This window comes from Microchirus variegatus (assembly GCF_963457635.1).
Source record: "Microchirus variegatus genome assembly, chromosome: 6".
NCBI lineage: Eukaryota > Metazoa > Chordata > Actinopteri > Pleuronectiformes > Soleidae > Microchirus > Microchirus variegatus.
In genome coordinates, this window is record NC_139807.1 from 8,037,554 (window position 1) to 8,053,467 (window position 15,914).

At 39.3% G+C, this 15,914-nt stretch overlaps 1 protein-coding gene across 1 annotated transcript; it reads right to left on the reverse strand.

The window, feature by feature from the left end:
- Positions 1–361: 361 nt before the first annotated feature.
- neil3 (nei-like DNA glycosylase 3) lies at positions 362–11,129 on the reverse strand (the record flags this gene model as incomplete). The annotated part of the gene is made up of 10 exons (XM_083891589.1): positions 362–544; positions 712–892; positions 1,204–1,618; positions 2,920–3,083; positions 5,840–6,006; positions 6,310–6,384; positions 7,882–8,095; positions 8,505–8,639; positions 10,050–10,159; positions 11,025–11,129. 10 exons carry the CDS (start codon positions 11,127–11,129, stop codon positions 362–364), a joined length of 1,749 nt encoding a protein of 582 aa, XP_083747715.1.
- Between the last annotated feature and the right edge of the window lie 4,785 nt (positions 11,130–15,914).

The window sequence follows — 15,914 nt, forward strand, 5'->3', positions numbered from 1 at the left end:
ATTTTAATGCTGAAGATTGTTGGTCTTAAATAGACTTGTAAGTTTAATTGCTTCAACCTTGATTACTCCTTTTAAACTTTATTAAATTTCATGAGATGCATTGTAATAAATCTTTCAATTTACATCCTTAAATGTTGAACTTGGCAAATCGAATGCAAATAGACACTTGATTAGATGCATTGCATAAAAGAGAGATCGGGCATGATCTGAATATATTTGATAGATGTTATTGTATAAATTACACTCCAGGACAGTCATATTTGAATATTTGATACATGGTCACATTATTTATTTATTATTTTTCAATTATTTATTTATGTGAAGTTAGTGAACAGTTAAAAAAAAAAGAAGAAAACACACATTAACAACCAGGAAGGATGGACATTCCTGGTCCATTCTCTGCCCACTGAAAAAAGTCACACTGTTTACCCTTTTGAAAACTGCAGGTGTAGAAATTCCGACCATTGTTGGGCCCTATTTTCAGTACAGTCCTCATTAGACAGCGTTTCCCATGGTGACAAGAGGGGAAGTGTGTGTCTGCCCACTGCAACAGAGAAAATAAGGCTTTAATTCAGTCATATAAATCTGATGCAAAAAAAACAAAAAAAATGTGTGTGTATCTGCCAACGCTGAAAATCCTTAGAAAGATTGCAAGTCATTCATTTTACAGGCAAAACAATGCTATGGAGGCAAGTTGCTTTCCATTTTCACCTCAAAGAAGTTGCACTTGGTCTCTCTGGGCAGCGAGCAGCTGTAGAACTGTCTTCCCTTATTCTCCCCGTCCTTGTGGACCACTCTGAGGACGGCTGGACGGCGATGGGATGTACAGCAAGGGACACTGGGACCAGGGGAGATAAAGGATCCGCCGCTTGTCGCTCCTGTTTTGTGCGCGCTGACAAAAAGTGAAGAAAGAGTCTTATTAGCGTGAAATAAATTCTAAATAAAACACAGGGATACCTGTCACATCAACCCTTATTAGTGAGCAAACAACCACTCCTCAACTGTGTGTGATGGCTTGTGAGGGTAATAATTGTATTTGCATGGTAACCCCACGGCTTCACATCAATCTGGGCTTTCTTAACAATGCTGCATTAAAAATTCCATGGTCAGATGCTTTTTTATCCTCCTCATCTCCCTGAACTTGCAAAAAACTTCTCTTATTATAAAGTTATTCCCCAATAGCCAAGCGAGGGATTCACTCACCCGGTGTTGGGGGTTCCATTTTGAGCATTGTTACTGGGAAAAGGACTGTGATCAATTCTCATTTTCTTGGATGGGTGACTGTAGGAGGCCAGTGACTTCCCATTGGAGAGCTCGGCACTTTGCTTCTGCCAGCCACCAGAGGCATAATTGGGGCTTGTTGTCCCCTGGCAGTCGCTGTATTTATATAAACTTCGCTCTGCCGCCAAGGAATTCAAATGACTGCCGGCTGGGGAGAGTGGGGAGTTTACAGGCTTTGGCTTCATGTTCAAGTCAGAGAAAACAAGTGTGGAAGTCCCAAATGAAGACCTCCAGTTGACTTTGAGCTCCTCTTGTGGTTTCTTGAAGGCAGTGCAGGGGTACTTAATCAAATCAGTGGTGAAGGGTGATGCCTCAGCGGTAACGTCGCCTTTGTGGACTGTGGAGACAAAAGCCGCAGTGAGAAACCCATTTTAAGAAAATAAGCTCTAGCTTACTCCAGTACACTGGCTGCACTACAATGGAGGAGGTTGTTGTTACATTTAAATGGTTAGCTTGCAATAAAAAAAATGAGACTGCTACACTCTTTATTCAGAAGATATCTGTCGTATTGATGATGCTTATATGCAAAAACCCATGAAATGTAACCCCATAAAAAGTAAATGACTTAAGTAATTGTAAACTACAACGTCTGGATGACTACTATCAATTTCCCCTTAAGCAAAACTACTTAGCCCCCAACTGCTTTAGTGTTGCTGCATTGTGGTCAACTAATATATAACTCTGGAAATGCTAATCAGGACACTGTTCTTGTAGAAATTAGAGTCTATTATTCATTACCACATTTTAAAAGGAATAATTCATGTGTACATGCAAATATTGTCCTTACTTTTATTCATGTAAGTTAAAAAAAAAATGCAGGTGAACTTTGTACTTTTGTATATTGTCGACTCTCAGGCGGTTTGTAGAAGTCTTCATGAAAGTATGAATCTCCTTTGGAAGCTCAAATGTTTAACTTTTAAAGACTTCTACGTCTACATTTTTTTCTTCCAAATGTGAATTATAAATGGCTCTTTATAAGCACCCTTAATGCACCCAGATGCCCCTCTACCACGTCCAACAGTGCGGCTTATTTGAGAACATCTGAAGCAACTGCAGGAGCTCGCACCAAAGTGGACATCTGACATATGATCCTTGGCAAATAACCAGTGCTTGAGAAGCTCAGCATAAATAATGAGCCATGGGCAAACTGTACTATAGTCTGGACTGGGGTCAGTGATATCCGTGCAGCCATTAGGTTTTTCAATCAGCAATGTAATGAAGAAAAAAATTATTGGAAATGAGACTTCCAACTTTAAAATACAACAACTAAAAACACTGTAAATCATTTAGCTGTGGTTTGGCAGATGAAACAGACACACAGCAAAGATTTCTGTCAAACACTCTTCACTGCTGCCCGAAACAGGGGAAAAAACGGCCAGTTGACAGACATGCTCATTACTTTTGCAGCAACATAGAGGAGCACAAACGCGGAGAAATCAGCTCACTTGTCGGCGGTGTCACTGCAACAGCCTGGTGCCTTGCTCCAGAAGTGCTTGAACACCGATGGCATGCGTTCGGTGGCGTCGTTCAGCTTAACAGTAGTAAACTGTAGCTGCTCGTGTTACATAGTTTTTCTTACAAGGAGGTTCTGTCGCCCCATTAAATTCCGTGACAGTGATGCCACAATATTTTACTCACCCTCAGGTCTCGGAGTAAGGCAGGCATCACAGGATGTTGCTGCAGGCTGGTTGATGAGTGTGCAGAGATGACAGGCCCAGTCCTCTTCCTCCTTCTTAGCCACATCATCACGGGGTCTCTTATTGTAGGCCCAGTCAATCAGGCTGTTTCTGACGGGGAGCTGACTGGATGAAGACAACAGGAGTGAAAAATACAATACATCTTTCCGACAAGAAACAGGCTTTAATGTCGAAAACATTGCACTGAGGCAGAATCCAACTATGGATCCTTTAAAAACACACACACAACATATTTTTGAAGGATTCTACATTTCTCATATTGCCTGTCAATGTGTTTACAGCACATGAGTATTAACCCAATTACGAAATACTTTATTTGGACACCAATAGTTTGATGATTGGCTTATTCTGAATACTACGATATTAAGATGTTTAGATATCTAGATATTTTAGACATTAAACGTTTACATGAGTTGCAAGCATATTTATATAATCATATTTGATTATGACACAGGGCCTACATTACATCCACTGCTGTGAAAACTCCAACAGGAAACCTTAATCCAATTAAGATGTTTGCATGTCTAAATTCATTATTCTGAGTTTGACATTAATCAGGTTAAGGTAATCAGAGAATGCTGTATACATGGCAGTGACTACATTTAGTCACATGGAAACAGGAATATGAAACATTCGATTCTAGCAACTCATGTGTACGAAATGATGTCTCATTCAGAATATGGTTTATAGTCAGATTACGCAGTACATTTCAAAAGCACCACATGATAAAAGGCATCCAAAATTACTATAATAATACTAGGTTGTTATTTGAAGCAGTTTCAAAAACAGCTGAAGACACGAGGGTTGACTTTATCAGAAAACTGTATTTGACTAGGGCTTAAAAAACGATTACTTACTAAATTGCCAATTACTTTTATAATTTATTGATTAATCAGTTTGTGTGTTTTTTTTTTTAAATAATAATTTTTAAAGAAAGTTTTTCAGACTTTTCTGGTTTCTTTACAAAGAAATCATTAGAACGGAATAATTCCAGTTTGTGTACAAAAAGAGACATTTTAGAACATCCTCATTTCAGAAAAAACACTGATCAACATTTGATGGACCAAACAATTACTCCATTAATCGATAAATTAATCTAACAGATTAATTGTTTATGAAAATAATTGTTGCTGTTTATTTTGTCTGGGTTCCAGTAAGCTACCTCCGTTTCAGGGTGCATGTTGTTTCACTGTCACTGAACTGACTTAATTGAGCTGAACAGAGTCATTGTAAATGTGATTTGTAATACATCTGCTTTTCCTGCTGAAACATTTCAAAATGGCTTATGCTTAAAGGGCACATTCAACCCCAAGGAATGAACCAGCCTGGTGTCTTACATCCCTTTTTCCCCCCATGTGACATGCCATTCTGTATTGAATATTAAACAAAGACATAATAATCCCTAAACTAATCTTCAAAATAAGAAACAGGAGGTATTACAACAAGTATTACTCTTACAACAGAAAAGACAGGCAAAGAGAAAACTTTAACAAGACAAACATTTTGCAGGCTTAACCAGAGGATGAAGATCTGATATTATATGACGATATGTTTGCTCAAAGCATACATGTTAGTGCTCCGTCAACCGACACGAAGCTCAACTATGTTTGACAAGAAGGCAAATCTGCGCTGCCAACAGTCATGGAGGAGGAAAGTGGCTTTTAGGAAACTTTCCTCAGAAAGCATTTATCAGCCGAGTAATGTGTTGTAAGGGCTTAAGGCTCTAACCCCCGCGCAAAGCTTTGCTCAAACACAACCCAGGAGGTGTTGAGCCAGTGCCCTGTCTGGCAAACACAGCCTTACATGTGCATTAATACCCCCCACCCTCATAACACTCCTCGCTCCCTGCCAAGCCCATCTGCCTGCAAACATGGCCTCTCCAAATTTGAACCTGCTTTCTGAAAAGGCTTTAGAACTTTCTGCAAAGACTTTTGGAAAATGAAACGAGGCTTTACCACGTTCTAACTGCAGTCAAATCGCAGTTAAAGCAACTCGAGTTTAAAAAAAAAAAAGAAGAATAATAATTTTTATGCCACTACATTTTTATGAATAATAACCATAAAGGTCCCATATTATACAAAATCAAATTTTTAATCATTTAAATCCTTATATTTGGGACTCTGGAGGCCCTACCAGGTGCCAAAGTGTGAAAAAAGATGACTCACTCATGTTTTTGTGGTCCTCCTCAGTCTAAGTACAGGGGAAGCATATAAAACATTGGGAAGTCACAAGACGCTAAATTCCTGGAATTGTTGTCTCGCGGAGCTCCGCTTTGCCCGTAAAACAGGTGATAGTGCTGGCAAGGGCAACAGTATCTGAAAACCGGAAGACCCCAATAATTTCTATGCTTGGCTCCACAGTGCAGCACAGAGTTCTACACAAACTTCCAGCCTCAGAGGATTTATCTGTCCAGTGGATACATGTTATATATGACAATGTGCCTATGAGAGCCTGCAAATGATCACTTTTCCAAATGCTAACTGCTGTTAGCTCCCAGTAGCCTCTGTGGCTGATGTCATTTCCTGTCCCTTAAGTTTTGTCTTACTTTTTATTTTTTTAAAGAGATACTACTAAACCAAGTGTGAACAGGGCTGTTTTGACAGGGTGATTGAACTGCTGTGGTGCTTCATCCATATGATATTTTGACAAAACCATGTCACAGACGTTCATTAGGACACCAGGGAATTAGTTTAACTTGAAGAAATAGGATAAAACATGGGACCTTTAAATATAATCTGAGAAAATATGGAGACATTATTGCCATCACCTACATCTCCACCAGCCTTCAGTAAAACCATCCTTTCAACAATGCAAGGCAATACCTCTCCAGTCAAGCTGCCATCGTCTATGAGAATTTTTACCTGATGTCAACCCCACTGGGATCTCCCTTCTGACAGTGCTCGCACAAGTAAGTCATCCTGCCGTTGTCTCCAAGACGACAGACTGTGATAACATGAAAGCACTGGCCGCACTGGGGACGCTTGTAGACTTTGTAATGTTTGTGGAGGGGAGATCCAGATTTGCGACACTGATAGAGACAGGAAGGACAGACAAAAGTGAAGAGAAAGATTAGGATGACGATACCAGGCAAAACATTTTGATTTTCTTACATTCTATAATGAACAGAGAAAAAGTATTATTTGTTTTACCCCCTCAGTCGGCAGACAGTGGAGTTTTGAATTCTGTTCTCAGCAATAATGGATTTAAATTCAATCTTTTCTCTATAGTTACACCGATTTAGGTCTTAGCGGCACACCAAAAACTAAATAAAATGATACAAAATATCTATAGCAAGTTTTAAAAAGTTTCAACAGATAAACAAGTGTCTAACCTTATAAAACAGGAGTGTAAAATCACGTGTCATTTTCACCAAGTGGTGAATCTGTTCATCTGACAGCTGCTGAACCTGAGAATGACACAGCACGGTTAGATGCAGTTCACAGCTAGAGTGAATAAATAATATTTGTCTAAACCTTCATTTCAAAACAGAGATGAAAAGAGCCTCACAGTCAGCAGATCAATAATACAAGAATATAACCAATAAAATAAAAAAACCCAGACATGAAATAGAAAAACTGGATTTCGAATGATGTGAAGGAAGGATAATTACATATGTGGTATTCCCAAGTCTAGCAGCCCAGGCAGGGAGCAAGAATCTGACTCAGACAGCTATTATAAAAACACCACTTGTAGTCTTTTCAGGAAACTGGGGGGTTTGGTAATGGTGGAGATGTTCGAAAAGATTCAGCAGTCCCTGAAGAAAAGGGGGCAAAAGTCCCAGATTAATGTTTTGGTCCAGTGTGCTATATTCTTGCACCCCTCTGATATTTTCTGAAAGGGAGCAGAGCAGAGTCACTGGGAGAAGCATTCAAGCTGCAAAGCGTCTCTTATTTAAAATGGTTAGGTTGCTCCAAAAATGACACTTTTATTATGTTGTTTTCTTAAGAGCAATGTAAAGTATTGGATGGAACTTTCACTCTCTTTCAGGACTGCTAAATACTGGGCTTGCCATGCATGTTTGCAAATATATGACAAAACGGGATAATAACTAATTGGGATAAGTTGGGCATTCAATAATCATATGTAATGTGATATCAAATAAATATCAAAATCATGTTTATTTATTGTACAAACACCCATTGTGGTGTAACACATAAACAAAGATGCTGCATTGTATCACTCTGCTAATACCGATAACAGTAGATACAGATGTTAAAAGTGTACCCTTTGTCACGTATGTTGTAGTTACAGCTTGCATCAGCAGAGGGCGCACATCAACCAAAGCAGAAGTGTTTCAAATGCATCTAACAGCACTGAAATAGAAGTAGCCAACTTCCTCGATCACAAAAATCGAAAGCAAAAAGCTGAATTTATACCACGTTGACTGGCAAAAAGAAAACGTAGCACAACGTAGACATCAGCCTGAATTCATGACAGGATAACAGAAGAAAGATGCCTGTCTATAATCATTTATTAACTCAAATTTTCAACCCTGAAACTGAAAAACATCAGCTCATCTCATTCTCAGCCTCCAAGTGCAGCAGACAAAAGCTGCAGACCCTGAATTTGCAACAAAACCATGGTCTCCTCTACTTTCAAAATACCAAGCTGGTGCTGACCAAGCTGCAAAACCTGAGGCTTGGAAACAGCACTTTACATGTTGGGTTGACGTTTTTTAATCAGCGAGGGAAAAAAACAACAAAAAAAATCCTATATACATTCATAGACAAAAGAACATTTCCATTTCAACACCATACCACAGAAAAGGCATATCTCCGCCAGAGAGTATTTGTTTTTTTCCCTATTTCACCCTCCTCATTGCAATGCATTACTCAATAATAGAGGGGCTTACATTTTTTTTTTCTGTTACTGTCCTGAACAAAATCCATCATCCTTTCCATACCTTCACTGCTGGGTGGAGGCCCGAGTCAAACAGGGCTTCATTTTTAATGATGTTGCCGACACCCGGCATTATGGTCTGGTCGAGGAGAACATCACAGAGCATCCTGCTCCTTTGACTCCGTACTGCATCCTCAGATTGGGAGAAGCTGAACTTAGAGGAGCACACGTCCAGACTCTCCATAGCCCTCACCCTTTGTTCACAGTCCTCTGTCAACCTGCGGGAACACAATTTCATAGAAGAGGAAAAATTTAGAAAATGTATGGCTGCTGTTACTGCATGTGTGCCACAAGGTCACAGGTGCACTTGTGAGGTTACGCGCCTCAAAATTGTTTCTTTTATAAATGTTTGGTTTCGGTTTGTTTGTGATAAAACAGAGCAGCATAGGTGAAATCTTCCAGACAGCAGAAATAAATGTGCGTCTAGCTACTGAACAGTGCACCAGGACCAGGACCTTACAGTCGATGAACAGGACAAAATCTCGAGCCAAATAGGTGACGTTTTTCATGCAACAGCAGCCTATCTCCAGACAGCCTAATGTAGGACATACAACCTGTATGAGACTCATACCCCAAGGTGAACTTCTGTCACCTCAATCTATCTAGGCAAGCTGGTGTCCCCGTTACCTTATTTCCACAGTGCTGTCAAAGAAGCACACAATGTCGTTAGTCAGGTGTATTTCCAGCACCGGTGCAGAGCCCGTACGAGCGTTCCTCTCAGCGGGGTTTATGCGCATTGATCCATTCATACCAAAGTGGACTCTACAGGATGTGAGCATAGAAGAAAAGAGACAAATTTACTTTAAAGATAGCGTCTTTCAATCCATATAAGACTTGCCAAGTAAAGGACACAAAGATGCCCTAATGGTTGGAGACTCAATTGTGTTAATAGAAATGTCACAGAGTCCATTCTCGCAGGGTGTGTGAGCCCCATGTGTGCTGCTTGAGGACTCTAATGGAAGTCACTGACAATAATACCTTCCTTTAACACTTGTATTGATTTCATACGCTGATTTAAGTGACTCTAAAAACTGGGGTGGGTGTTATTAACTTTAAACAACATACATCTCTATATGTTTTAACTGTTACGGATAATAACAATACCCTTTATACAGCAGCAGCATTACCTTTAATATCTGTAGCTGTATTAGACCATCATGGCCACCGCTGCAAGTTGGTGACTGAATTATAGCTATAATTATAGCTGCACTACACCAGTTACTGCATCAATGTGATAGATGGAATAGCCCAGAAGAACAGTGACATGGTTATTTGGATCAATGACAATTCCTTAAGTGATACTCCATAAATAGGTACTATACCACAACTTATAACAATACTATAATATAATTTTAAGTTACAATTAAGATTCTGAACAATTTTATCCATAAGTAATCATAAAATCCTCCCAAAACAAACAACACAGGCAACTATGTGACATAAATTGAGCACATTATGCAGCTGTATGCATACATGACACATCAAAGTATTAACACTGGGGCTGTTTGCAGCAGTGGGTTATTTTAAACACTAGTTTCTTGTTTTGTTTTTGGGACGACATGTCTGGATTCCCAGGTATATTTAGGGTGATGCCGACTATTATGATGGTAAATTTCAAGTCATTCTGAGATACTTTTTGTTTTTGAGAAGAAAGTCAGCTCACTGTCAAAGTGCATCAGGGCAAATGGATCATTTCCTGAAATTCAAAAATTCATTAAAATTATTCCTTAAGAGGTTTGCAAATATATTCAATGCATCCTTGTTCAGGACGATGCCGACTATTATGATGGTAAATTTCAAGTCATTTCGAGATACTTTTTGTTTTTGAGAATAAAGTCGGCTCACTGTCAAACTGCATCAGGGCAAATGGATCATTTCCTGAATTTCAAAAATTAATTAAAATGATGCCTTAATAGGCTGGATTCCCAGCAATATTTATTCGACAGTGACACATGAGAAAGAAAAGCAGAACATCATATGACCGTACGAATAAATCAGTTTTGTCGAGTGTCACACAAATTGGTGTAACATCACTGCTGACAGTACAGTCCTGGATGAGAAAAAAAAACATAATTTCATATGATAGACTTTGACATAAGACCCAAGACTGAAACTAGAAACTACTTCATTTTGTAAATACATACAGAGTCTGGAAGATGCATTCTTCATTACCTCAATGCTCTTGGACCAAAGTACATGAAGAGCTCCTTCCCCAGAGTTTGCACACCACTGTACGGACAGCCATGAACACTGTGGAATCCATGTCCTTCAGGGTTGTTTTTCTTTTTAAAAGAAGACATTAAACATAATTTATCACTGATGACTCACTGTACGAAAAGGTTGAAATGTAACATAACTTTACCTCTGTACACAGATCAGTCATTACATTAAAACGATTCATCGTTTTTAAATGTCATGGCTGTATTCAAAGACACACTCTTATTGTTGTTATGACCTGTATTTGACCTTTTACGAGAGGGTACTAGCTGCTAAACAGACAGCACAAAAGGAACTGAAATATATATAATTATAATACACATAAGAATGAATCCATAAAAACGATTCAATACAGGATAATTACATAACATGAAAATATACATCATAAATATTGCCAGCATTAAAACAATGACAGCCAAGTTATTCATAGTTAATTTAAACACTTCCAGTGAGACCAGTTGTGTCAGTGTTTTTGCAAATAATTCCAAGATGACTGAGCAGCAAAGAGGGGACATTTTTTTTCCAAATTCAGAAAGGATTAGACGAATATACAGTACATATGGCCCATTATGTAACGCAGAGGATGTGAATTATGCAAAGTAAATAAATGAGTTAAATAAACGCCACTGGCTCAACAAGCTCAACAAAATCACACAGACAAATAGCAACCGCATTTTCATAATATAGTTTAGTTATATAGAGTTCAGGATACAAAGGTGGTATTGAAAAAAATGTATACAAGTTATCACCAAAGTATTGTTGTTTGGTGCGCATGTAAGAGACTTGTGCGTGTATATAAATGAATATGAAATTGAACATTTAGACACAAATGATCTACAAATACACGAATTAACTGAAATACATGTTTTTAATCTCATGGCCGGCTGTGTGTGTGTGTGAGAGAGAGTGTGCGATAAATCCATTACTTACTGTAGGTTTTGTCAAACTGCCTCTTATCTCTTTCACTTTCTGTCCTCTCTGCACTTTGGAGCGTATTTTCTCCCCGTTTAACGTGCAGCCCGGACCTTCAACCATCTTCCACTCCAGATACTTAGTAACTATTAAGTTTTAATCCAACTTCGCTGACGAAAATGTTTGTTGTCGTTCTGCTTCCCCGCCACAAAATTCATGTTGTGTAATGAGTATCTGTGGCTTCCGGTGGCGGGAGTGGCTTGCGGCTCATTGCTGCCCCCCACCGGTTGGGATAATATTACAGGTTCTCATTTGCATGGCTGTGAACCAGGTGGTTTCAAGGCTTTCTTTGACTGATTCTCATAAGGATTCAACAGGCTCTTCACTTCAGCAACCTTTGCGCCCAGTGATACTGTTGCATATAACCTTTCTTTCTCGATGCAAGAGTTGTTTTACATGAGTAGGTGTTTTGCAGTTTGCTGTTTTTTCTGAAAATGCCATTCCTTTCCTCATGTTTATTTATCACGTTCTCCTAAAGGACCTGAGAGCACCTGCACATGTACACGAATATAATACTCAAATGTAAATAAATACAAATACATATTTTTTAACCATCAGTTCTTTGATTCATACTTTTTTTTGTGTGTATATCACTATTTTACTAGATTTTTACTCACCATCATTACAGTGATATTGTTTAGTTCGATGCACTTTTTTTTTTCATGAGCCTTTGCTATTATTGATTGGTTTTGTATACATAAGTCTCAAAACCTGAATTCAATTGAAATACCCAGTATCACATGTAAAGCACAGCTTGCTTTTTCTCGTCATCTTTTTGTCAAACAGCTTTATCTTCATCTTTATCTGAACCTGCCAACCAATTCCACTCCTTCAGCTCTTTACAATATCCATATTGACTGAAACTCCACCAAACAATCAAGACATGTGGAATACAAAAATGTGTTTTTATCTGAATTGTAAAAGGCTCTCTACAATTACATATCTCATGTCTCCTCACATTATGTCAAATATATAACAATACACGTTGCCAACAATCATTATACATGTGGGTGAGTAGTTTTGTTGATTGTCCACTTGAGGGCGCTAACACATTACTCTACAGACACACCTGTGACGTAGTAACATTTCATGTTTAACTGCTTATCTGTTAGCAATAATGACATTGATGCGATATGCAGTTTTTGTGAAACTGAGCCAGAGACAGCTTAACATTTGTTCTATCACTGACCTTTTTCCTTTGTGTTTTGGAGAGACATAGGGAAGTTTATTCAGAACAGGACTAGTCATATTATAGCAATTACCCCCCCCCCCCCCCAAAGATGTTGTCACTGAATTTAAATGTAGCAACAAATGTTTAAGTCACATGACAAATCTTATTCTGCCATTTGGTAAATTTAACATTCATAAAGCACAATTCTCTAAATCCTTCCCTAACTTTAACAGTTTTATAATTGATTTCAACGAAATTAGCCCATATGTCAAACAAAAAAAGCAAACACACACTGCTTTATTTTGAGGAACTATAATGCATAGCCCCTAGTTATGACATTATGCCTATTTTTGATTTATTTATGTATTTATTTATTTTTTGTTAGTTTGTTTAAATGTCATTATTTATTTTTATATATTTTATTCAGCATATATGTGATCTGTCTGAAACATCTTTGACGTCATGGATAATAAAACGCATTCAGAATGAACACCACTCAAACTGATAGATAGATAGATAGATAGATAGATAGATAGATAGATAGATAGATAGATAGATAGATAGATAGATAGATAGATAGATAGATAGATAGATAGATAGATCCTATTCTCCATATCTATTATACCGTCATAAATAAACTGCCAGGTGTTTGTTTAACTGGTTCCATATGGCTGAAAGAAATATATATATATATTAAAAAATTATAATTTGCATTATTGTCAAACAATTTTCTGCATGGCTTGCTTGTGTAATAGCAACAACTTGTTCACTCTGCAGTTTTTGTCCACAAACCCCTTCTGTTGGCCCAGATAAAAATAGATAAGACTCTGTGTTCTCCGACCAGCCAAGTGTGCAGCCGTGCCCTCCCTAAATAAAAAAAAAAAAAAAAAAAAAGCAGCACTCAGCAATAATGTGCATTAAAATCTGAAGCTGCCCTAATGGAGGTTCAACACTTAAAGGTGGGTTTAGAGGCTGAGTTGAATTATGAAGTAATTCGATCCAAGTTAGCTGATTGTGTCCTCCAACCTCTTACCCAGCCTCTTATACAGTGTCCTGGAATAAAACCATATATTTCCTGCTGTGTCTCTGCTCCCTCTATACAATAAGACAAAGAATAAAAGGACACTAAGTCATCACCGTTTACTCTGATTGGGCTCTCACTCACTCACTCATTGCTTTATCCTCCTCATGAGGGTCGTGGGCGGGGGGGGTGGGGGGGTGGGGGGGAGGGTCATGGTACCAATCTCAGCTGACATAGTGCAAAAGGCAGGGGACACAGTCCATCACAGGGTCACAAAGACACAAACAACCATCCGCTCTCACACCTATCAGTCAATTTAGAGTGTCCAATTTGCCTTAATCTCCAAATCTACATGGTTTTGGACTGTGGGAGGAAACCTGGAGGAAACCCACGCACACAAGGGGAGAACATGCAAATTCCATGCACAAAGGCCCTTGTTCCGACTGGGTCACGAACCCACAGGTCTTCTAGCTGCAAATGCAAGAGTACTAACCAGTACACCAACCGTGTGTGCTCTGATAGTTCTGATTCCAATTGTTTTAGTGCAGCAGAACATGAAAAGAACAAACTGTAGTTTACCGGGATTCAGATATGGTCTGTATTAAAGCACTGTTTTGAAGTAACTTACCACAGTGCCCTAAAAGACAAAAGAAAAGCCGGTATTCTATATAGTCTATGTTCATGTTTATATTTTTATTGCAGTCTGTGAATTCCACTCAAGGGTCAACACGGCGGGGGATGACTTTGATGTAAACTGAATCCACTGTATTTTTTATTTACTGAGTTCACTCGATCTACACAGCGTTTTCCATGTATATATATATATATATATATATATATACAAAAATAAATAACATACAATGTGCGCCGTTGCTAATTTGCGCTGACATCTTCACCTTAACATCAAACATCTCTCACTGTCCCCTCACACATGAGCATGTGTTGCCATTTCCCCCTGCTTTGCTTTGTGCGGCAGTTTGAACCACAAAACTTCCAGTTGTGATACCGCCGGCCGCCAAGAAAAGCCCCTGACTCACTCTGTTTTGCAGCAAAATCACGCCAGTGACATCTGTTTTCACTAAGCACAAGGAAGGACACACTTAAACCACATTAGTTTTCTTTTGGTGGGGGTGGGGTTTGTTTTTTTTTTTGCCGTGAGAAAAAACTCTGAGACTAAACTCAAACTTCAGAATCAGGCGAGCAAGGACCACGCGGCCTGCTCTTTGTCAGCCTAAAAAAATGTCGCCTCCGCAGAACAGATGTACGGTGTTCCAGGTTCTGCACGATCGTCCAAACGCGGCCAACAAACCGATGAGCATCGGAGGGGTAAACGTGTCAAGGTGTGTCAACATAAACACAATGTGCATATTCAGGTGAGGCATGCAGAACAAATGGATCATTAACTTCACTTTGTGCATCCACAATCTGTGTGTGTTTTGTTTTTTTTAATCTGGAATGCTGAATCTCACTTTCCTTTTATGCTAACATGTTTAATACTTATTTTTTTTAGACTAATGCAGTGCCCGTAGGAAGTAGGTATTCCAATAGTGGGAGCTGAAGATTTTTCAGTTATGGGAATGCAAGATAAGGAACGTAAAGGCTAACATAATACAAACACTGTGCAACCTCATTAGGCACAACGCAATTTTTTTAATTTTTGATTAGCATTAGCATAGCTAGCTGTTGAGCAGCGAGTGAGGGGGTCGTACCTATGTTCCCCGGGTCCTATGTTCCCCGATCGGGGAGCATCAGACCTTTTTTTTAAAAAAAGGGTCCTATGTTCCACACGGGACCGTACCTATGTTCCCCGGGTCCTATGTTCCCCGCTTTGTATGTGACCGGGGAACATAGGACCCTTTCTCTAGCCCTAATCCTAACCCTACCCTTTTTCAAAAAAAGGGTCCTATGTTCCCCCGTCACATACAAAGTGGACCTTTTTTGGGAAAAACGGGGAACATAGGACCCGGGGAACATAGGTACGACCCCTTCCCCACTTTGTGGAAGCCTGGGTGTGGAGCTCCAGGGTAAAGGGTTATGGTTAGGGTTAGGGTTAGGGTTGGGGTTAGGGTAAGGGTAAGGGTTAGGGTAAGGGGTAGGGTCTTATGTTCCCCGGGTCCTTTTGGGTGAACAGCGGGGAACATAGAACCCTTTTTTAGAGAAAGGGTCCTTTGTTCCCCGGTCTCATACAAAGCGGGGAACATAGGACCCTTTGGGTGAACAGCGGGTAACATAGGACCCTTTTTAGAGAAAGGGTCCTATGGTCCCTGGTCACATACAAAGTGGGGAACATAGGACCCGGGGAACATAGATACGGTCCCGCGAATGAGCTAGCTGCTCAACCCATATCCGAAATCTTAGTATCAACGACATATGCCTGTCATAGACACACAGACAGACACACACAGACACAACATGCCTTATAGATAGATTTTGTGAACATTTCTGTATTGCATGTCCTCTAAATTCAGGAATCCATTACAGTGACTCAATACGTATGTGTGGGTGTGTGGGAGTAGTGACTTACAGTGTGTAATACCCAGCTATTTTATGGGTACAGAGGTCAGAGTTGAAGGAAATCTGCCCATAAAACACTTTACAGTCAAACATAAACAAAGAGTATAGATTTTGAATGGTTTGAGAAGCCATTGAGCGGACC